A 22,389-nucleotide genomic window follows, 5' to 3' on the forward strand; every position below is an offset into this window, starting at 1 on the left:
TATAAGCAGTAGTGTCAATCTGTGTCAGTTCAACTTTGTGCAAAAGCAAGAACTCTTTTCATTATATTTGTTTGGGGAGCACAGTTTTTTTTTACTTGCGTTGTACTACTACATAACAGATTTCTGGCAAGCATTTCTTGCAGAAATTGTAGTCTGTGCCACAGAGATTATAATGAAGCCCTAGGTTCATAGGTAAACCTAACCAGTTTAGCTCAAGAATAATTCAGTTATGTTCCCTGAATAAGGAACACCAGTCTACATAACACAGAAGTGAATTTACAATTGCACATGTAATCATCCACAGTAGCTTTGAATGTGGCTGTGGTATATTGCATGCTGTGTAGACCAAGCTTATTCCATAAGAAGGGTGTTTGTTGGGATATGAGTCTGTCACCAGCAACATGATCCCTTTATGTGTTGGGATGGGCGAAGGTCTTTGGTGTGAGTTTTTATTGTGTTATGTAGTTTGCAGAAGTACAGATGACCAAGCAGTGTAAATTGTTCATAACTCAGAAGGCCAGGCAACGATCAGCACAAAGGAGCATGTATGGAACAGGAGCATAAAGGAGTTTAGTCTGCCAGTGTTGCTTAGTAAGTTTAAACTAGTAAAAATGTTGCTATCATTTTATACCTTTATTTACTTACTGATTCTTCTCATACCTGTTAAAGCCACAGCTTGGGTCCCAAGAGTAAGGGCAAATACGTCATAGATATGTTAGTTTAGTATAGACATTCAACAAGCATGTTCTTGGGAAGTGGGAAGAAACTAGACTATTGATAAAATCCATGTGGACTAAGGGAAAAATACAGACTCCAGCTCAACAGTGGCCAGATATCAGGATTGATTCCAACCATTGGAGCTGTTTGACAGAGATCTTACTACTGAGCCATCGTGCAGCAGTCAGCTCCAGTGTAGAATTATTCTCCATGACACCTTTGCGTGTGGCTAGAGATTTATTTCCTCTAACTTTTTTTTTATGAATATGAGATGGTAGGTAGCTTGTCTTAGTACTTATCATGAAGAAATATTTATTTTCACCTGCTTTATTTTTATGTATAAGCAGCTGAAAGTATTTTTCCTCTGTAACAATCGTATACGTACATGACTACATGTGCTTCCATGTCCCTTTCTTTCTCTTTTATTAATTGCATTTTTGTTACACCAGTGTAACAAGCTATATAATTTTCACTATTAAAACTTCAGCTGTTTATATGAGAGAGAGAGAGAGAGAGAGAGAGAGAGAAAACACAATTACGAACCAAGATGTACCGGTAAATATATTTCTTCTCAAGTCAAGGAGAAATGCTTAATAATTACAGATATAAACTGGTTACCAAATATGTTTAAAAAAGAATTAAGATTACCTTTGAATACTGATCAAATAAAGCTAAAAGGTTTAAGATGTATTTTCTGAAAGAAAGCAGTTGTTTGTTAGTTGCTTCAAGTCCTCATTGTCAGTATCTAAAATACACGCATTTTCTAAGTAATCATAAAGGTTTAATACAAATGCAAGAAATGAATAAAAATCAGGAAGAGATAACCTATAAGATGAGGAGAATAAACAAAATTGGTTATCCATCTGTGTAATTGTACAAAGACTTCTTGGTATGTACCTCTCAAGACACCTGCAACAACTGGAAAGGCCGCAGAAATACCTCACTAAAAGAATCACAGGCCTAAAGCAGATGCCCTATGCTGACCACCTTGAAAAACTCCAGCTATACTCTGTCGCATATCATCTACTCCGAGGCGATCTCTGCTTAACATACAAGGCCATGTCAAACCCAGAGCTGTTGGACATGCTACACTTAAAGAAATCCCAATCCCTCAGAGCTGCACGTTCCAGGGATCGAAATCTTGTCATCACAATAAACAAAACATGCTGGAGGGATAGGTTCCTGACCCAGAGACTCCCCAGACTCCAGAATAGACCGCCCATACATGTCAAGCAGAGCGCCTCTTTGGCTCTCTTAAAAAGGAACCTTGATGATTGGATGGGAGAAAGGAATTTCACCCTGGGGTTCACGTCAGTCACCCTGCTAGACAGGGGTCCAGGGAAGTAAATAGTATGGGAAGAAAGAGCCAGGGAATTGTTATGGCTAGGCTTGTATAGGCCTTAGGGCCGAAAGCCTAGTACCAGCCTATGAATCTATAACTTTTGCATATTTTGTGCCCTCATCATATGGGCTTAACATAGTTCATTATTCAAGTTGTTTGCCTGCTTTGAATTTTTAATTTTAGTTCACAAAACAGATGCATGTTATTTTATGTCTGTCATCTTCGATTATATATATATATATATATATATATAAAAATGTGTGTGTGTGTGTGTATATGTATATATATATGTATATATATATATATATATATGTATATATATATATATATATATGTATATATATATATATATATATATATATATATATATATATATATATATATATATATATATATATATATATATACACACACACACACGCACACACGTATACACACTGCTTACAGATTTAATTTATCGGGTTCTCTTTGCCTTCAACTTTTTATTGACCTCATTTGTCTTCTGTCCATTCCTACCTGTTTTGTATTTCCATTTTCTTCCTTCAAAATTTTCTTCTGTGTTAGTTGAGAGCTTTTTTTTTTTTTTTTTTTTTTTTTTTTTTTTTTTTAAGTAATGGACTTTCCTAACAAATTATTTTCTAGTCCTTTACCATTCTGAAGGCCAGCATGTAATTTCTCTTGGTGTCTGTATACATTGCCTAACTGACATGTATTGTCTTTTAATGTTGTACATTTTGCTCATAAAGTGTTGACAAATGAAATAGTTATACTGCAGAAAAGAAGAGAAAAATAAACTCTTTCTGTCCCGCTCACCAGCTGGCTCCCGCTTGCGCTCTGTTTCTCTTGTGTTCTTGTATATGACCATCTCTTCCTAAGAGCTGGCTAGAATTCAGGGACTTAACCTATCAAGAGGCTGCAGAGGTACTGCACTTCTCAGGGCTGATTTCAGGCTTTCTACAACTTCACTGTGCAAAAAAAGATTGGTGAGACCACATAGTAGTAGTAGTAAAATTGTTAGCTGAAGTCTTGCAGTTGTGTCTTGTGAATCAGTTAATTGTTTTTTTTTTTTACAGCTTTACTGAGGCCTGCCTTTACATTTCAGGGAGGAAAAAATGCAGATCACTTCTAAGACAGTTCCACCCCGGACAGAAAAACATTGCTGAAATGCATAGTCAGAGTCATTTAACTGTGAGAAAGTGAATATGCTCAGTGATCAGTGGTGCATTTGTTGGTGCCCAAAATACACACTGACAGTGTACGGCCAAAAAAGAAACTAATAAAGTTATTATGGTATATTGATTTAGTTGCAATAGAAACAGTAGTAGGTTGTTTGCTTTTAAGTGCACTGGTAACATGTTTTTCTCATGAGTGTTTTGTGTACTCTTCTAAATTTCCATAGTGTGCTAAACCATTATATATATATATATATATATATATATATATATATATATATATATATATATATATTTATAACTTTATCTCCCTTTTGAGCATTGCATTAGCACATCCTTCACTTTGCTTGGAAGTACTATATTAGAATAAAGAAATCAAGAATAAGGCATTATTTCTTCAATTTGAAATAATAAAATTTCAGATGGATTACTGTCAAACCAAGCATCATTACTAAATTCTTTGTTTAAGGTAATGCTGATGTAATGTAATTTCAGATCATTGTTACAAGTAGTATAATTTTGGTACTTAAAGATTAACTGCTATGAGAAACATGCTGGATGGTATACAGCGAAAATGGAAATGAGATGGTCTGTTGAACACAGCTCTTTAGTTCTGATAAAGAGTGAAGGTGAAAAGGTCTCTTAGCATTATAACCCTAAATCCCAGCTCACACACTGTATGAAGACATTTGCTTTATATCAAGCATGGTAGTAACATGCTGCGATAGTATGACACTTACTTGCAGGATATTTACACACACACACACAAAAATAACTATACATGTAAATTTAAAACAAATTCACTTTCACTTTTAATGGTAATATTCATGGTGAGAGAGTACAGGGTATGCCATAATGTCTTTTATTGTAGTTTGTCCTGCTACAAAGCGCAACCCTTTTCATTTTCAACAAAACAACTTCAGATGAAAAACGTCAACGCTATTGTAATGCATACTGAAATTTCAGTTGTGTTTATAAATGTACTTTGTCAGACATGTTGCATTGCAGAATTTTTCCCACTTATCCTTTGTAGTGACTTTTGTTTTGCTTTAGGTCAGTGAGGAATAAATTGCAATATACAGAAAATATGCATGGCTATAAATGACATGCATGCGACAAGAGCAGTGATCCAGCATGTATTTTTTCACCTTGTTGAAAGAGAGAAAACTCAGCAGTAGAAAAGTTAGCATTACAAAACATTGCTGTAACGGGCTAAACTAGGCATATGATAAGGTGTAATGTAGCATCATCACCCCCCCTCCAAAAAAAAAAAAAAATCATTTGCTTGATGTCATGGCATTTACAGAAACAGTGATAGTCGTTTTCCTTGGTGTAAGTTTGAAAGCGCAGATATGTGATTTAAATTTTAACGGTTTTCTTCCCTGCTGTCTCCTGTATAAAGTAGGCTCCTTAACTTGTTTGTCAGTAATAGCATATGCAGTCAGAATAAACAACCAAGTGAAAATGTTTTTATAAAATGCTGATTACTTTATAGATTAATTTGGGTCATTAATTGTTTAAAATCCTAAAAATTATTCCTTCTAAAATAAGAATGTTGCATAGACTTTGCTCTGAACAGTCAGAAATGAATCATCATTAATATGTGCTGATGCATGTAGGAAAACTGCCATGTAAAAAGCTTTAAATGCTTATAGAATGTTGCTGGTTATTGAAAAGACTGAATTTGATTACGCTGTGTATATGCATTGCTTTATATATTCTTAGGAGATGCATGTATTTGTGATGAAAATTTGGTTAGCACAAGTCAGGCCTTATGCTATTTTCTAACAGCAGAAAACATGAGCTTTGGATTAAGTGACAAGTTTTCAAATTGCAGAAAGATTGACAGATGTTATAGCTTCAAAATGTAAGCTTAAGGAAGACAAAGTAAAATACTGAAAAGTAAGATTTACATATTCTAGACCCTCTGGATTTGTCTTTTGTTACATTTTGTGCTACTGATGTTAGAAAACGTCTAATCTCAAAGCACTTCCTCCCCCTCCCAGGCCCCTGTTCCTAGGTAACAGGCAAATGCTCTGCCAGCCACACTGGTCCTGCCAGGCCAGACCCATGTGGTTTGGTGTTATTCACTATGATCCATATGGTTAGGCTACAGACTGTCCCTGGAGGGGTGTTAACACTTGACAGCCCAACCCTTCCTCCCCTTGGTGCCTGGCATACTAGCTCCTGCTGTGTGCCCATGTGTGACTCTTGATTATTTTTTCATTTTTAATGAAGTTTGATGTTGTTTATTATTTCATGTGATTGACTGCTCAGTGCCCCACCCCTCCCCCTTTCCCCCATAATTGATAAACCCTATATTTCTTCATCTGTGTTTCATTTCTTGAGGGCATGACTTTTAAGACTTTGTGCTGTGTTTAATAATAGATTTATGGATCCCATCAGATGTATAAATTATCTTTCTTTCTCTCCACAGGAAGTTCTACAGACTTTGACGAAGTTTTGTTTCCCCTTCTGTGTGGACAGGTAGTGTTAGATTTTGAAATTTTACAAGCAAAATTGTCATAAAACTGTTGTAGAAAATAAAAACCATACCAGGTTTGAATCTCTTGAACTATGATTTAAAGCATCCCTGTGGGGGATTTAACTGCAGTATTCCTTTCTCAAGTATTTTATAGGCACTTTCAAAGTACTCACAAGTTAATGTATATGTGAGCCTGTCTGTATAAATGTTTAATTTCCTTTGCAAGATTTCACTTCATTTTTTAAAGTCCTTTGACATCTCTATAGTCTTTTGATTGATATTCCATGAATTTCAGTAAGGCAATGTTTGTACTAGGTATTATACAGTTGTGGCTTGGTGCAATGCACATTTGTACATTTCTCACCTAGAAAACTCTATAAATCTCTCCAAATTTCTGCCTTCAGGCATAACAAAATTTTAATGATAAAAGTTTATATCCAGCTTGTTTATATTCAAAGATTTAGGACGTCAGTTTGTGGCATTTTAGTAAAGGTTTGAAATGCTTACATTTCTAAACTATGTATTGATAATGTGTTTCGAATTTCAGCTGTACAGTAGCTTTACATATATTCATTGTCTCATTTGCAACAGAAAGCATGGTTATAGTGGTCACAAGGTTTGAAGCTGAAACCTTCTGTTTCACTATAAATTTTAAAAGAAAACATCAGATTTTACAAAAAGTACACAGTTTATGGCAATTACATTCTCCTTGCTTGAAAATCCAGCTCATGATGTAGTGATTTCTCTAGATCAACAGTTTAGTATTATTTTATACAGATATATGTATATTCATAATGAGATACAGTTAGAAAAGCAATCATGCAGAATTAAGGGAACATTCTCTAACGTTAAGCTATTTCTAAACATACTAGAAGTCATAAGTTTACATATATGGTGTTTATTTGTTATTTTATATTAGCAAATACTTTTCATTTATTCTTTGAAGTCAGAATTTACATAATTTGTAAAAGGAGGAATAGTTTTGTGTATTTATTTAGTAATATCTACATATATACATTCATACTTTTGTTAAGTGGACAAGCACACTAATCAGTGGCTCAACAGGTAGCACACACTTCTTTCTTGTGGGAAGATTGGAACACTGTGGGTTCTATTCCCATGCCAGGTAACATACTTAATTTTCCTTTACTGATACTGCAGTACAGTATGCTGATGATTGTGCCATCATTCAGATGAGACGCTGAACAGAGGCCCCATCTGCCTGAGGTGGTAGCAGCTTAAATAAAAGGAAAAGATCCCATGGCACATATCAAGAAGATTAGGAGAATTTCAACAGTGTTCTAGCGAGGTTTACCTTGGTAAGTATAAGTACCAACTTGGTTCTCTCGCGAATACAGGCTACTGGTCTAGGATGGCTAACCTGGTCAACAAAAGCAAATAAAGTAAAATAAAAGATCCTTTTCAGGCATGACCCAGACCAAAAGACAGAGAAAACATATAACAGTGGATCATAAACTTGAAATATGAGCAAGTAGCAGTAGTCTTAAATATTTCAAATAAACTTTTAATTGGATATTAACACTGGCATAAGGGAAATAATCAGTGAAAGAGATGACAAAGTATGTGCATGTAATGCAGTGAGGTATTGGAGAAAGAGATGAGTTTCCAAAAATGTAAAAAAACATACAGAGCAGTAAAATGATTACAAACAAATAATATAGAAAGGTATGAAGAAAGAAATATGCTTATAAACAGATTTTGTAATAATCAGAAATGTGTATTAAGCTTAAAAATGTTGACTGAGGTTGCAATAATACCAAGGAATTATGGTCATTCAGAGGAGTACAGTTAACAGTATTTTAAGTTAAGTGTTTGCGTGATCGTGACTGTCAAATCAGTGGCATTCTGAGTTGAGTTGTTCTTTTCATGCTTCAAGTCCTTAAGGTTATTATTTGACCTAATATATGGTGGCATATTGGTACATCTCTCTGGAGCTAGTTTGGCGAAGGCTTTCCCCAATATTGCTCTCTTGTATAGTCATCTGACAAGCAAGTTATCATCTGAATTCCCTGAGTGTGTATTTTGAAGTTCTGTGCTGCTGAAGGTGCTGCAGTGGAGGGCAATATCATATGTTAAGTAGTTTGAACTTTAGAATGTTAAGGAAAAAGGTGGCTTCATTTTCATTTGTAGGGTGTACTAGTTTTAAGTAGAATGTAAGACTATGACTGGGAGTGAGTATTACAATTTTGGTAGCAGAACATTCACTGCTTTTTTGGCTTCTGTAGTTATGAGATGTGAAATTTTGTAGGCCACTGTCAGCTGATTCAGCACTTCTTATGACTAGTTTTCAGAATGGGATAGAAATAGCAGGTTCCTTTACTGATGTAAGTTCCTTTATCATACATACTAAACATTGAAAAAAACGTATTCAATCGTCTTGACCAAACACAATCGATATTACTTAAGGCACTATTATAAGAAACACACTGAAAAGGACTGGGATCTTATTTTCCTTTTGTCAAGATGCAAGTGTTATATTCTAATCTTAACAGGGTTCAGTCAATGTTACACACAAAACATCTGAAAGAAATACAATGAAAATTACTGTATGCCATCTTTCAGTCTGTATAGTTTATAGTATGACCTAGGTGATTCCCATACACAAGTAACAGAGCTCACTCACTCAAATCACATCACCTTCACATGCCTCGTGACTGAGCAATCCTTAGTCCCATCAGCTGCTTCATCAATGCACTTACTGCTCCAACCATTTACTTTAGTCATGAATGTCCATAGGATCATAGGAGATTATTAGGCTATCGACCCAGAGGTCATTTTAAGCCTAGCTGTTTCAACCCAATGTAATACTGTGGAAGTATTAGTCAGTACACTTGATTGCATTTAGTAATGACTGTCCATGTCCAGGAGGGTTGTGGGCACTATGCCTGGTAAGAATTTACAGTGCACCATCCACTCATCCAGGTTCCTCTCGAACATTGTCATAGAGGTGCTCTGTTTCACATGAATTGGTAGCCTGTTCCAAACACGTGACAGTCACTGACATATAAATCTGTCCCTCCAGCATGTCCTATTCAAGTCACAGACCATATTTAAGTCACTGGGAATGGGGGTAGCCTTAGACCCATTTGATTTATGGATATGCAGTAAGTTCATTAGGTTTGGGTCTTGGGTTGCTCTGTAGGCCAGGCATAAGTCTCCCCTAAGAAGTCTGTACAATACACAGTATAGTGACAGGGACTTAAGTCGGTCTGTGTAAGGCACATGTTAGAGGTCCTTGATCTTCTTTGTTCGAAACCTCTGAGGACTAATGGGGTGTTATACTCAATTATGGGCCAGTTAAGTTCTGAGTATAAGGGGTTATAACTTATTTTGCTCTCAAGGTGATGCCTTTACTAATCAAGTGAACTATGTGGAAAGCTTTCCTTACAATGATAGACACGTGGTGATGAAAGTTAAGGTCACGGTCAACCTGTGCTCCCAGGTCCCTTATCACTTCAGTGGGTACTTAGGGTATTGTTATTGATTTGATAGTGTGAAGTGTCATTGTTTGTGCTGAAAGGAATGATGATGCATTTGTTTGCTTTCAGTTTGAGACTGTGACTAATACACCAGTCCTTGGTCTGTGTGAGACCCTCCTGGAGTATACCAAAGTCTGGGATGCTATTTTGTCTACCTAGTTCCAGTAGACAAGTAAAAAAAGAAAAAAAAAGAAAACCCTCATTTTAATGTTTATTTAATTTAGCTAAATACTACTACCTGTTGAAGATATGCCATAGACATGGAACAGTCTAGTCTTTCTAACATAATCGTAAAGTTACTATTACCATTTTGATGTAGAATCATCCACTCACAAAACAGGTCTATATTAGATCGTCGAAATCTTCTTTCATTGACGACTTATTCATCGACCCGTATCCATCCAAACTAACTTAACTGAACATTGAAATTTTGACAGGGTAAGTAACCAACTGGCCATCACCACAATTTTGCCCTTTTCCCCACCACATTGTGAACTTGGAGTTAGGGGAGTGTGAGAGTGCAGCCCCCCACATGGTTGGGTTTGATTTAGTGCGATGTGTGTTTCAGTGGGGTAGTGGCCAATTGGTTACCTAACCCTGTAAAAAATGTTAATGTTCACTGAAGCTAATTTCAATGGATAGGGGTCGATGAATAAGCTGTTGATGAAAGAAGATTTCAATGATCTAATATAGATCCCGCAAAACAGGCTAGCTTAGCAGCATAATCTAAGTAACCTTTGATTTGTCCTGTCTGATTTGTCATCTCTCTTACCTTTGGTGACCCCTTACTTACTCACCTGAAATGAGAATTCCCAAGCAAGCCCATAACTTACCTTTCAGTCCATTGCAATATTTTCAGCTTCCAGGCCAGGACAACCATCCATAACATTCATCATGAACTGAAGTTTGAGCTAGCCAATAGCGTTTCATTACTGTACTAGTTTTTAATTAATAATCGATTGACAGTATCAGCATTCCATCAGGTTTTGGTTAAACTTAACAACCAGCTCCATGTTATGATAGGCATATACATTTTATTTTTCAAGGGTATCATAATCACAGACGGTGACACAATCCATAGTCTTGCCTTTAAAAAAAAATCCAAAATATTTGAACTGCAAACAGCCTATGAAATAACTTATCCTAAGTATCTCAGCACCTTAGCCCATTTCTCATAGTAAAAAAAATTGTACACACTAGTTTGTAGAACTTGCATGTTCTAATCAGCTATCCAAACTAATCCACATCATCCTTCAGAAGGCCACTCCAAAATGGATCCCACAACCTTGGCTGAGTTGAACAAATCATATGCAGTACACAGTAAGGCCAATGGGTTTTAACCTTACAGTTTAATACTTTCAAATAGTAAACATGCAAATTGTAAATAACTTCTTGGTCTGATCTAGAGAGGTAGCTACATCAAGCTGTGAAAACAGTCTGTAACTCTTTAGTCCTACATACTGTAATAGGCCGTAAAAATGTACTGCTGCATACACACCATCCAGAGTTTGAGAGTCACCCCTTAAATTAGTAAAGTTCATCTTTCCCCATTTAAGCTCTGAAGAAGAATATCAGTTAGGCACAAACTGAACCCTTTATTCACTGTATACATAATTGCTTGTAGTAAACTTGAGCTAAAATACTGTAAGCAAGCCATGCCAGTGACACAGAAGGATAAAGCCAACTATGACCCACGTGATCAGAGTTCAGTTAGTGGCTTGAGCACTTGATGGCACAAGTAGGGGAGGATGGGAGTGCCCATCTTGGAGGGTGGGGGAGTGAGAATGTACTTCACAGGAAGATCATCGGTAGGCTCAGGGGATTATTTAGTGATGGCTTGACTGATGAGGTTGGGGCAAACTAAGAGTTCAGGGCAGTTGCTTCCTCATAGCCATGCCTTATTGCTTGCCCAACTTGATGAACATGTCAGTACTCTTGGTAAACATCAAAGATTGACGCAATACTAATTTCTGGAAGTTTAATCATACCTTGATTCAGGAATGGGAGTCTTCCCTTTAAAGGTATGAGAAACCCAAAACATTTGGGGAAGTTAAAAGAGAGCGAAAATGTAGCAGTGATATAAAAACTTGGTCATATACTAACCTATTCTGGTTTAGTCACTCTTCATACAACACTGGTATATTCCAAAGGACAAAGAATGGTTTTGGATACAATTAAGCTTCTAGTATTCACACATCTGTATTTACTGTTTTGCTGATGACTATGTTCAGTTATTACAATATTTACAAAGTAAAAACAAATGATTTCAGGTGGTGTCAAGATGTCAGTGAACCCTGATGTTACCTGGACTTCAGAGTGAGACTGATTGCCAGGATGAGCATGTGGTTGGGCTAGAAGCTTGCTGCTAAGTGCCAGGCTCAGCTCATCATTGAAGCCACTTCTTATTGCTATCCAGCTGAACCGCATGCTGGTTAGCATACTGGGAGGGAGGTGGGATGATAGGTTTTAGAATTGTTGACTGGTTGCTACTTAAATGAAGGGTCATGGTGTCATTCTTCCATGGTGGTTTGAGTTTCCTTGTTCCCTTTGTGTTACAGATGTGTCTTATTAAGGACATCTTCTCAGGAAGTTAATGAGCCTATCTGGTGCTAGGGCTAAGTCAGAGACAGCAGGTAGGAACACTGATGGGATCAAGGGCTTGTGTGGACATGGTAACACTGAGAACAGTCAGAGGACTAAGAATGGCTGGGGTGAGGGAGATAGTTATAAACTGATGATCCTGTAGTTTGATAAGTGAACGTGTGTAAGAATTTTACAGATAGATTGGATGTTCTTTGGAAGAAGGAAAAGCAATTATTGATAATGCCTATTCTAGTCTGAGCAGAATTCCTTTATTATCTATGGCATGTCTTGTTTCTGTATTTGAGAGACTTCAAGTTGAATTAAATGTTTTTTCTGCTCGATAGTCAACATCTGAATTGAAGGAAATATTAACATTGCTGCCTCACAGCAAGAGCTTCTCCGGATTGATTCTCTGCTGGGGTGCCTTCTGTGCGGAGTCTGCATGTCCTCTCTGTGGTCATGTGGGTTTCCTCACACATCCCAAAGATATGCTGTAGGTGGATTGGACACACTAAATTGTCCCTAGGGGTGTGTATGTGTGTGTGTGTGTGTGTGTGTGTGTGTGTGTGTGTGTGTGTGTGTGTGTGTGTGTGTGTGTGTGTGTGTGTACCTTCTGTGGAAGATTGGGCAATGGCTGGCAACTCAACACCGTAAAACTCCACTGCCAATCTGTCTGTGGACTGTTCATAGGTAGGTAGTAGGCTATCAGCCCAAGGACCTACGTAAGCCTAGCCAAGAAGGTTCCCTGGCTTACGCCACCCAAGAAAATTATTTTCCTGTGCCACTGTCGAGCAGAGACACAGAAATGATCCTTGGGGTGTATTTCCTATTTCCCATCCACTCATCAAGATTTTTCTTGAAGAGTGCTAATGAAGAACTTTGCTTGACATAGATGGGTAGCCTGTTCCAGAGTATGGGAAGTCTCTGGGACAGGAATCTATCCCTCCAGCATGTCCTGTTTATTGTGGTGGCAGGATTTAGGTCCCTAGAGTGTGTTGCTTGGAGGGATTGGGATTTCTTTAGGTGTAGCATGTCCAACAGCTCTGGGTTTGACATAGCTTTATATGTTAGGCAGAGATCACCTCGGAGTAGGCGATGTGCTATGGAGTAAAGCTGGAGTTTTTGAGGCAGTCAGTGTAGGCCATTTGTTTGAGGCAAGTAATACTCTTTGTGAGGTACTTATGTGGCCTTTCCAGCTGCTGCAGATGTATTGTGTGGTACATTCCAAATGGGGCATTGTACTCTATAATGGGTCTAATGAGTATCGAGTAGAGGGGAACAGTGACCTCTTTTTTCCTGGATGAGAACCCTTTTATGATGAGGTGTGCCATGTAGAAGGACTTCCTGATTACTGTGGCGATGTGACTGTCAAAGGAGAGACTACTGTTCACGCGGGTCCCAAGGTCTCTTATGCATTCGGTGTTAAGTAGATTGCTGCCTATGTGGTAGTTCATGGGTACAGTGTTTTTCCAAAGGGGATGACACTGCACTTTTTGGCATTGGGCTTGAGGCCATGGCTCTGACACCAGGCATCTGTCTCAGCGAGGCCTTTCTGTAGGATGTCCACATCATTTGGGGACTTGACTGTGGCTCCTAGTTTGCAGTCATCTGCAAACTTTGTTAGCCAGAGGCCTTTTGTGTTAGCCTGTAGTTCAGAGAAGTAGATACCAAACAGGAGAGGTCCCAGGACAGAACCCTGTGGTATTCCACGTGTCACTGCTTTGAGGTCAGATTTGGAGTCGGCAACTTTTACAGTGTGGGTTCTGTCAGTGGGCCAGTTGGCAACCCATCTTGTGACGTAGGGATTTATATCTAGTTTAGTGAGTTTAGCTATAATTCCAGAATGGGGGATGGTGTTGAAAGCCTTGGCGAGGTCAAGATAGGCTGTGTGAACCACCTTACCCTCATCTACAGCTTTGGTGACTGCCTCAAAGAAGTCGATCAGGTTCAGGAGGCATGATCTGCCTTTCACAAACCCGAACTGGGTGGGATCCAGAGTTTGGAGGTTACCAATGTCTTTGTTTAAGAGTTCCATGATGATACGTTCCATGGCCTTGCAGACCAGGCTCGTCAGGCTAATAGGTCGATAGTTCCTGGGATCAGTGGTGGCTCCACCTTTGTGGATTGGGATAACTGTTGCTGTGTGCCATTCAGTGGGCACAATGTGTAATGCGAGGCTATTATTGAACATGGTGCTTAAGTGGGGAGCCAGTTCATGTAAAACGCAACCTGGGATGTTGTCCGGTCCCATGGATGCTATGTTTTTGGCTTTAGAGAGTGCACCTTTTACATGCATAGTTGTGATTACAGGGACTCTGCATTCTTCCTGAATAGATATGGGCTCTTTAGGGGGTGAGAGGGGAATAAAGTTAGCACTGAACCTATCTGCCAGGATGTTGGCAATATCAGTTGGTTCTGTAATTTTCTTGCCTTTGTGCTGTAACTCAGAGCAGATCTGGGTGTTGCCATCGAGATTCTTGACATAGCTATAGAATGCTTTGTAGTTGTCCTTGGAATTAGTGGCCATTATGTTTTTGTAGCTAGTTTTGGAGGATCTTATAAGAGATCTCAGCTTCTTACTGAGGCTGACCAGGGAGCTCCTCCACTCATGAGAATTTACTCTCTTTTGTAACAGTTTCTTCCTTCTGTTGTACAGTTTATGGCAGGGGACCACCAGATTGGCTTCCTTTTTTTTGGAGGATAGCGTCTTGGTTCTGTTTGGGATAGCACGATTCATGCATTTGTGTAGGATTCAGCAGTTGTAACTGTGTTGTCCATCTGCATGGATGTCATGAAGTTCACCACTTCTGTCTTAAGAAGCATGAAGTTGGCTTTGGAGAAATTTTTTACTGTGGTTTCCTTAATGGGGGGGTGGGGGCGGGATATGGATATCAAGGGTGATTAGCTTATGGTCGGATCAGACTAACGAGGAGTTGACTTCAGGTGTGGAACACCGGTCACTCGTTGGTAATGACTAGGTCTAGGATAGTGTTGCCCCTTGGTGGGGGTGTGGATAAGTTGATCCAGGGCACTGGAGTTTAAGAATTCCAGAAAGCATTGAGCTAAGGAGTTGGTATACGAGTAGTTTTCCCAGTTAATGGTGGGGTAGTTGAAGTCACCCATTATTAGGGTGTTTGGTTGAACCCTAATATTTTCCGAGTACATCAAGAAAAGAGGAGTGGGAATCCTGGGGCATGGTGGGGGATCTGTAGCCAGCTACAATTTGGATTGCAGTTTTGCTCAGAGTTAGTTGCACTTGGATAACCTCTGATGCATTATGCTGAGCAACTAGCCTGGAGGTGTGGATATCTTTAATGAATATGGACACACCTCCGCCTTTGGTGTTTTGGTCCAGGTTACATGACCGAAAAGTGTAGTATGAGTTATAGCCTGGTAGTGCAGGGGTGTTCTCTGGAGTCTTAAACCAGGTCTCAGTCACTGCACAGATATCAATGTTCTCCATTTTAAGGAGTGCCTCGAGTCAGTGCATTTTGAGATTGACTTCTAGCATTGAGTAGCATTACCCTCAGTTTTTGCTTGCCTGTTCCTGTTATGGTGGTGAATTTGTTATTTGAACCTTACCTAAAAAAGGCACTATAGGGGCAGCAAGATCCTTAGCCAGTATCCGGAATCCAAGGGGCGACAGGTGCAGGCCGTCTGTGGCAAAGCTTTGTGGTCTGTCGACCATGTCATCCCAAGCAGATAGATACTGGATCCCCTTAGAATGACATCAGAAGCTTAGCCAATTGTTGAAATCAATCATTTTGTCCTTGTACTGCAGTATCATTCTGGGCGATGGCACAATGCTACTCAGGGCTAGGGTCATACCTGCCTGGACTACAAGATCGGAGAGCTCTTCCATGTCTTTCTTCATGTAGTCCAGGGAGGTACATCTCAGGTCGTTCACACCAACATCGACATTGACAGAGTCATATTTGTACTTGTTGTGGAGTGACCTGAGTGTGTGGGTTATGTGGCAGATCCTGGCACCCAACAGGCAGCTGACAGTAACCTTCTCCTTGTTTTGCCTGGTGAGTGGGACATCAGTGTGCCTGACTATAGAGTCACCTATGACTAGTGTGTTGGGCACGTTGTTTTGCCTTATTGGCTGTGGTTGAGTGGCACACTGAGTCTGTGGGCTATGTGTCATGTGGGTTGTGTTGAGGGATGGAGATTGCTTGTGTTTCTGCTTTAGAGGTCTCTGTTGCTTAGATTGTTATTGAGAGCCTCCGCGAATGTTTTTGGGTTACGATGTGTAGATTTAGTGAGACTATGTGACGAGTGTGGTGTGGTGCAAATGTTTACCTTCTCCTCATGACTGTCAAGTTCAGTCTTGGTTGGAGAGAGCTTTACCTCCAGTTTGGCTAGATAAGTGCATCTCTCTCAGGTTGTAGTGTTGGGTGGTAGGAGGAGAGGGTTGTCTGTGTACATGAGGCAATTTCTACATTGCCTCAAGATGCCCAGATTCATCAGACAGGAGAAAACACTGGGAGCTGACCCTTGGACATGCCTGAATAAAAAACTATTTTCCTCTAGATAAGTGAGGAAAGTGAGTACAAGAGCTGTTTTTCTCTATGCAAGTGTGAAAAGTAAGTAAAAAAACTGTTTTCCTCTAGGTAATGAGGATGACTGAGTGCTATAGTAATTAGTAGCTTATTTAGTGCTTACAAGTTCTGAACAAGTGCTGAGCATGAATAAGCAAATTTAAGTGCTAAAACTAAGAATTTGTATCTGCACTAGATGAGTTACAGGACAGAAACAAGTGCAAATGCAGGCTTTCAAATCAGGAAGTTGAGAGAGATGGAAGAGATTGCCCAAACGGCCAATAACTACAATTTCTGGCCAGAACCACTCCTTATGTGGTAGACAGGTTACCTAGTGCTTACCACTCCCACTAATAAGCTAGAAGGCTTCCCTGTAGCACAGAAAGGCTTGGGGGGCTCAGAAGCTTACATACAGTCCTGAATACAGCAAGTCTGTATCTGGAACACTACTTACAGGAAAGATAGGAAACAGGCTTACAGTTTTGTTTTTTTTTACAGAAAAGTAGCAAAAACAGTAGTAAAAACAATTCACATGTAGTGCAAGCTAGCACACTTGAGTATGTAGCAACATTAGACCAAACACAGTTTAAAAAATGCAATTAAATTAAAAAGTACTAAAAGCAAGTGCGGAAAGAGTTTATTAGGTAGAATGTGGTAAAGAGATGGGACTGGGGGAGTGTCCCACATCAAATCTACAGTGGGGCGGCAACTGCAAAAGCCACCAAATTTAAACTACAAAACAAAAATAGGGAGGGTGGGTAGGACAAAACAGTTTCAACAAAGATCTAAGCAACAACTGACAGTACAAACTCTAAAACCAAAAAATATACTCAGCTCTGTATATTTGCAGATCAGTCTCTCAGAACAGTGAGACAACAGTTTCAACAGAGATCTCAGCAACAATTAAACTCTATAATCAAAAAAATATACTCAGCTCTGTATATTTGCAGATAGTTTGGAAGGCAGTCTCTCAGAACACAGGTTCCAGCAATTGTTCTGCTGTGGCAACCCCTAACTGGGAAAAGCCGAGAGAAGAAGAAGAAGATTTTGATCTGATAATATTCCTAGATATAAACAAAATAACAATAGAGTTAAAATCACTGTAATCTCCATAACTCAGTAAGTGCTTTTGATCGTAAAAGGGAACTTTTTCAGACTGAGTTAATAAACAATTAATTTCTTAACAGCGTATTCCCATAATTCAAGCTAATGCGCAATTTTCTACCTTCGTAAAAAAAGACCTTAAAATTGTTTGTTGAGTTAAGTATTTCATTGTTTGTAATGGTTTAAGTTAAGTATTTCATTGTTTGTAGTTAATTCGTTCTGAAGAAGTTCCCTGAAGTGATTTTAATATGATTGTTATTTTGTTTATTTATTATTATTTTCAATTGTTTCCTGTGTTGGATAAGCTTGATTTACAAATATTCCTGGATATGTTCATTGTGTTATGAAGACAGAGGTATGGTTGATTTTTGTGTATTTATTGTTGAGGTGAGGTGAATTTTAATATGTCCAGTTCCAGGCAGATCTAAGTTACCTTTTTATACTTTTTAAAAGTATAAGGAGATTTGTAGGCCTTCGTTATTAGAACAGTGTATGTGTATAAAATGCAGTTAGTCTGTGGCAGTTGCCAGGGAAGGTAATTTATGAATACTGAGAAAAATTGGAAATCTACAGAACCATGGATGGCACATTTCATTAATATAATATTTGTATGCATAACAGTTTTGTAGAAGACCGTATTCATTTGCATTTTTATATGCAGATTTGAGATCTAGAAATATGGTTTCATTAATAAGCCTTGCTCTTTATTTATGTAGTTATCTTTTTGTTGTCGAGTAAGTAGCAGTTATAATACTGTATTTCCATGTTGTTTATTAGAAAGAATATCATACTTCAGTATATATTCAAGCATTTTGCCAGTGGGCATATGTTAGTGATTGGACAGTAATTGTTAATTTAGGAGGGAGTAGGTGCTTTTAAATATAACAGTATAAGGGCATGCTTTAAAACTAGGTATTCAGCATGCTTGCAAGGTATATAAGTATACCATTAAGATTTAAATCCCCTGAAATTAGTCAATTATACACATCTATTCTGTATTGTCTTACCTATTACTATTGATTTTTTATATTTTGATATTCTGTGTTTTATTTGCATTTATCTCTACATTTTTATTATGGTTTGCAAACATTCTGTTCTTTTCTGGAGCTTTTCTCTCAGGGCCTCCTCTGAAACAGAGCTTTTGCCCAGTCCAACTAAATAAATGTCTAATTTTCTACATTGTTTACCTGGGTTGGATAAAAAAGTCATCCTTTTGTGGAGAAACTCAGTCAATTTTAATGTTTTCTGGTTGATGAATCAACACTGCTTTGGAGATCTCTCTTAACTCATTCCCTCCATTGGAGCTCTGGAAGTTTGCACTGTAATTTCCAGTGGGCAGAGCTGAAGTTTTTAGATACAATGAAATTATGCCCTCACATTTCAAACAAATGTTGAGAGCTGTGGAAGCACAGAGGTTACAGAAAAAGTGTAAATTTCAGACTCTTCATCATAAACCATTTTTGTTTTGGTAGTATTCGTTAGGTAAATTTTTATATTGCTAGTATTTGTTAGGTTAACTTTTATATTGGTGGTATTCATTAGGTTAGTTTTTATATTGGTAGTATTCGTTAGGTTCTTGGTCTTAAACTGGATCTTATTTATAAGTCACAGTAAATACATTAACTTTAAGTTTGTAATATTTTGTAAACAGTTTGCATTATCTCAACAAACAATTTTGTTTGCATCCAGCTGAGATCTTTCGTATGTGGCTAAGCAGATATCTCTGTGCAGCTTGGTTGTTGAGATATTTAAAAAAACATAATGTTTATAACAGTACAAATAAATATTGTATAAACAACAATTAATATCTCTTTAACTGCACTAGAACGAGGTCAGATACCAATAGAGTTGTGTTTGCAATTGTGTAACCTTTAAGATGAAATCTTTCAATAATTTTATGTGGCATAGTTTTGGAATTATTAATGCAAATATGAACAAATAATAATTGATGCCTAGAGGCATCAGTAGGATGTAACTGCAGAAGCACCTGGAAATGATTTTCAAAATATTTCCACTGATATACTGTCGAGAGCTTTAAAACCACTTCTTGCCAGGACACATGCATTCAAATATAAGTATATACAATGTCTCTTTTTTTTCCTCCATTAAACATTTTATCAGAGCATTTGATCCTTTGTTGCAGAAAGCATGAATTATTATTATGAAACGTCCCACCCCAGTGCCTAATATTTGATACATCTTGAATTAGGTCTGTTGAACTGGGTAATATCTGAAAATTTGTAGGCTGCATTTTGTAGAAAAGCATAATAGACGTTTTGATTACTTTATTTAAACGTAGTTCACCTTGCTCTCATCTAATCTATGTTGCTGAATCTAAACAGAAGGTATTTTTTGGAGGTATAAGGGTGTAACCAGGCCTACAATTTAAATGTGTAGGGCTGTTTTCTTCTGAACATTTTTTACAAAATGGGGCTAAATGTGAGGGTAGAATATGTTTACAACTCCTTAACTAAACTCTGATGTTAAGTTGTCTATCTCGCCTTCATTCTTGCTGGATGGGTTCGGAGCCGATCCTTGGCTCCGACTCGGCCTTTTACTAAAGCTCGAGAGCTATTTACCGGCTCGAGGCCTCCCCTTATCCCACAATGCTAGGCGTCAGATATCAAGATCTCGTTTGCCGCTTCAGCTACAAGGTTGCGTTTTTTACCAGCTCCAGGTTGTATAATTCTTTTACTGCTGTTTTACTGTCAGAGTTGTTATTTTTAGATATTCTTCTCTATTAGTGTTATTAGATCGTGTAAACCCCTTTAGACCCCACTTAGGATCTCCTTTTTTCTGTTTTTACAGAGATTCCCCCCCCCCCCCTTTGGGGTAGTGGTTAGGCCTGTCTCTTTAGTATTGTATATATATATATATATATATATATATATATATATTTTTTTTTTTTTTTTCTTTTTTTTTTTTGTGTTAATTTGTTGTTAGTCATAACTGTTGTAGTTATAGTGGTATTGTATTGTTAGTTCTAGTGCGTGTGTGTCTGTGTATAGTGTTTTAAGCACTAGTTAAACTTCCCTTGGTATCTCTTTTATCATGTCTAAAGATACCAAGGTTTCAGGTTTCAAGAAGTGTGACTCGTGCCGTCAGAAGATGTCTCTGACAGACTGTCACACTTCTTGTGTTTATTGTTTGGGCCCCCTACACCTGCAAGACTCTTGTTCGGTCTGTCATGCTTTCAGTCCGAGAGTCCTGCAGAAGCGTAGGAATAAGCTCATATTGAGAGGCTTGTTAAAGCCAGAGGGATCCCCGGCCAAGTCTTCATTGCGGGGAAATCCTTAAAGCCCGCCAAACTGTCGGCTCCCTGTTCGGAGCCGACGCCAAGCGGAGCTTCTGCCTCCTCATCAGTTCCAGCCAGAATTGACACTTTGAGACCTCAGTCGGCTCCGACTTTGCTATCGGAGCCTTCTCTGAGCAGAAAACGTTTGAGCTCCCTCTCTTTAGAGTCCATTTGCTTGGCTCCCAGGTCCCCATTACTACAATCTGAGCGGAGCCATAGATCCCATTCCTCTCGGTCCTCCAGGCTATCTGATCATGACTTAGAGAGGGTGGTCAGCAGGCTCCTTAAATCACAGGCACTGGCCAAAATGTTGACTAGCCCTTCTCAACAGACTGTGGCTATCCCTATTTCTTCAATAGTTCCTCCTCCGACTCTACTACCGTGTTCAGAGCAGGAGCTTGTTGGGGCTCGAGTCGTTGGAGCCGATACCCCACCTTTCGGCTCCTTCGTCGGCTACGATCTCTTCATTGGTTCCGTCCTTGGAGGGATCCGGGCGCCAAAATTCACTCGTCGGCTCCGAGGGGGCGAGTGGCATTGGACCCTTGTCCGACCCTGTTCTCCCTCTCGGGGCCTTAGCGCAGGTGAGCACGGCCCCATCGGCCTCGGATCTGTCCCTCTCGGTGCCGGGAGGGTTCACATTTCTATGGAGCGGGGACCCTCTTCTCTGCCTGATAGGGGCGCCTCTGAGATCATGAGGAGCGTGCTGACTCTGGTGTCAGCTCCGCAATCGACCCCTTCGGCTCCTCTCCTCATGGTGCCTGCGTCGGTCTCTGTCCACCCTTCTGACCCAACACGCGCTCCAGGTAGCCCCATTGGGTGTATCTTCTTCTTCCGAGGCCTCCCCTGATCTCTCAGAGGAGCCCCTTCGGAAGAGAAAATGTAAGAGGAAGCATGTTGACTCTCCCGAGTCAGTCACCTCTGACACCGACTTGGTGGATTCAGAAGGGTTCCCAAGGTCCCCCTCTGAGGATGTCTCCTTCTCAGACATCCTTGAGATCCTTAAGTAGAGGGGGAACTGGACCGCCGTCAACCCTTCCGAGGACAAGTCGTTGTATCTGGATGTGTTTGGTTCTCGCCCTTCCACCTCCTGGGTGTCTCCGCCTTTCGACCCGCTCATGGAAGTAGTGGCTCGGAAGGCGTGGAAGGCCCCGGACACAGTGGAACCAACTCCCCGCAGGCCCACAAAATTCATTACAGCTCTGTCCAACAAACAGTTTATTACAAAGGGTGTCCCTGTTGATGGTTGCAGCAGCCACTAAGAAGGAGTTGGCTGACCCTTCAGTGCCTGTCCATCCACCTAATAAAGAATTTAGGACAATGGACAGGTACGGGAAGCGGATGTTTTCTTCAGCGACCTTTTCCATGCGGTCGCTGAACTATCTGTGCCATTTCACCTCCCTTCAAAGAGATGATCTTAAGGAACTGGGTGATACCCTTCAGGATCCATCTGCTGCGGGGTCTCAGGAAAAGATTAACTCCCAGCTGGCAACCCTTAATTCTATAGTTAGCTCCTCCATGTGGCTCATTTCTTATGCAGCCGATGGGGCGAGTAGGGCCACAGGCACAGGCGTGGCTTTGAGAAGACATGCCTAGATGTGGTTATGTAACTTTGCTGACCCCTTTAAGGCGTCCTTCACCAATACCCCC

General features: G+C 39.4%; 1 protein-coding gene across 4 annotated transcripts in view; it reads left to right on the plus strand.

The window, feature by feature from the left end:
* DENND1A (DENN domain containing 1A) overlaps positions 1 to 22,389 on the plus strand; it is a 4,751,104-nt gene that overhangs the window by 1,270,145 nt on the left and 3,458,570 nt on the right. For all 4 annotated transcript variants that reach the window (XM_044058260.1, XM_044058262.1, XM_044058261.1 and 1 more), the window contains exon 4: positions 5,669 to 5,718. In XM_044058260.1, the coding sequence (XP_043914195.1) occupies positions 5,669 to 5,718 (50 nt within the window). The remainder of the gene's footprint in view (positions 1 to 5,668; positions 5,719 to 22,389) is intronic.

The sequence above is a fragment of the Protopterus annectens genome, chromosome 16.part0 (genome assembly GCF_019279795.1).
Source record: "Protopterus annectens isolate FY-2018-M chromosome 16.part0, PAN1.0, whole genome shotgun sequence".
NCBI lineage: Eukaryota > Metazoa > Chordata > Ceratodontiformes > Protopteridae > Protopterus > Protopterus annectens.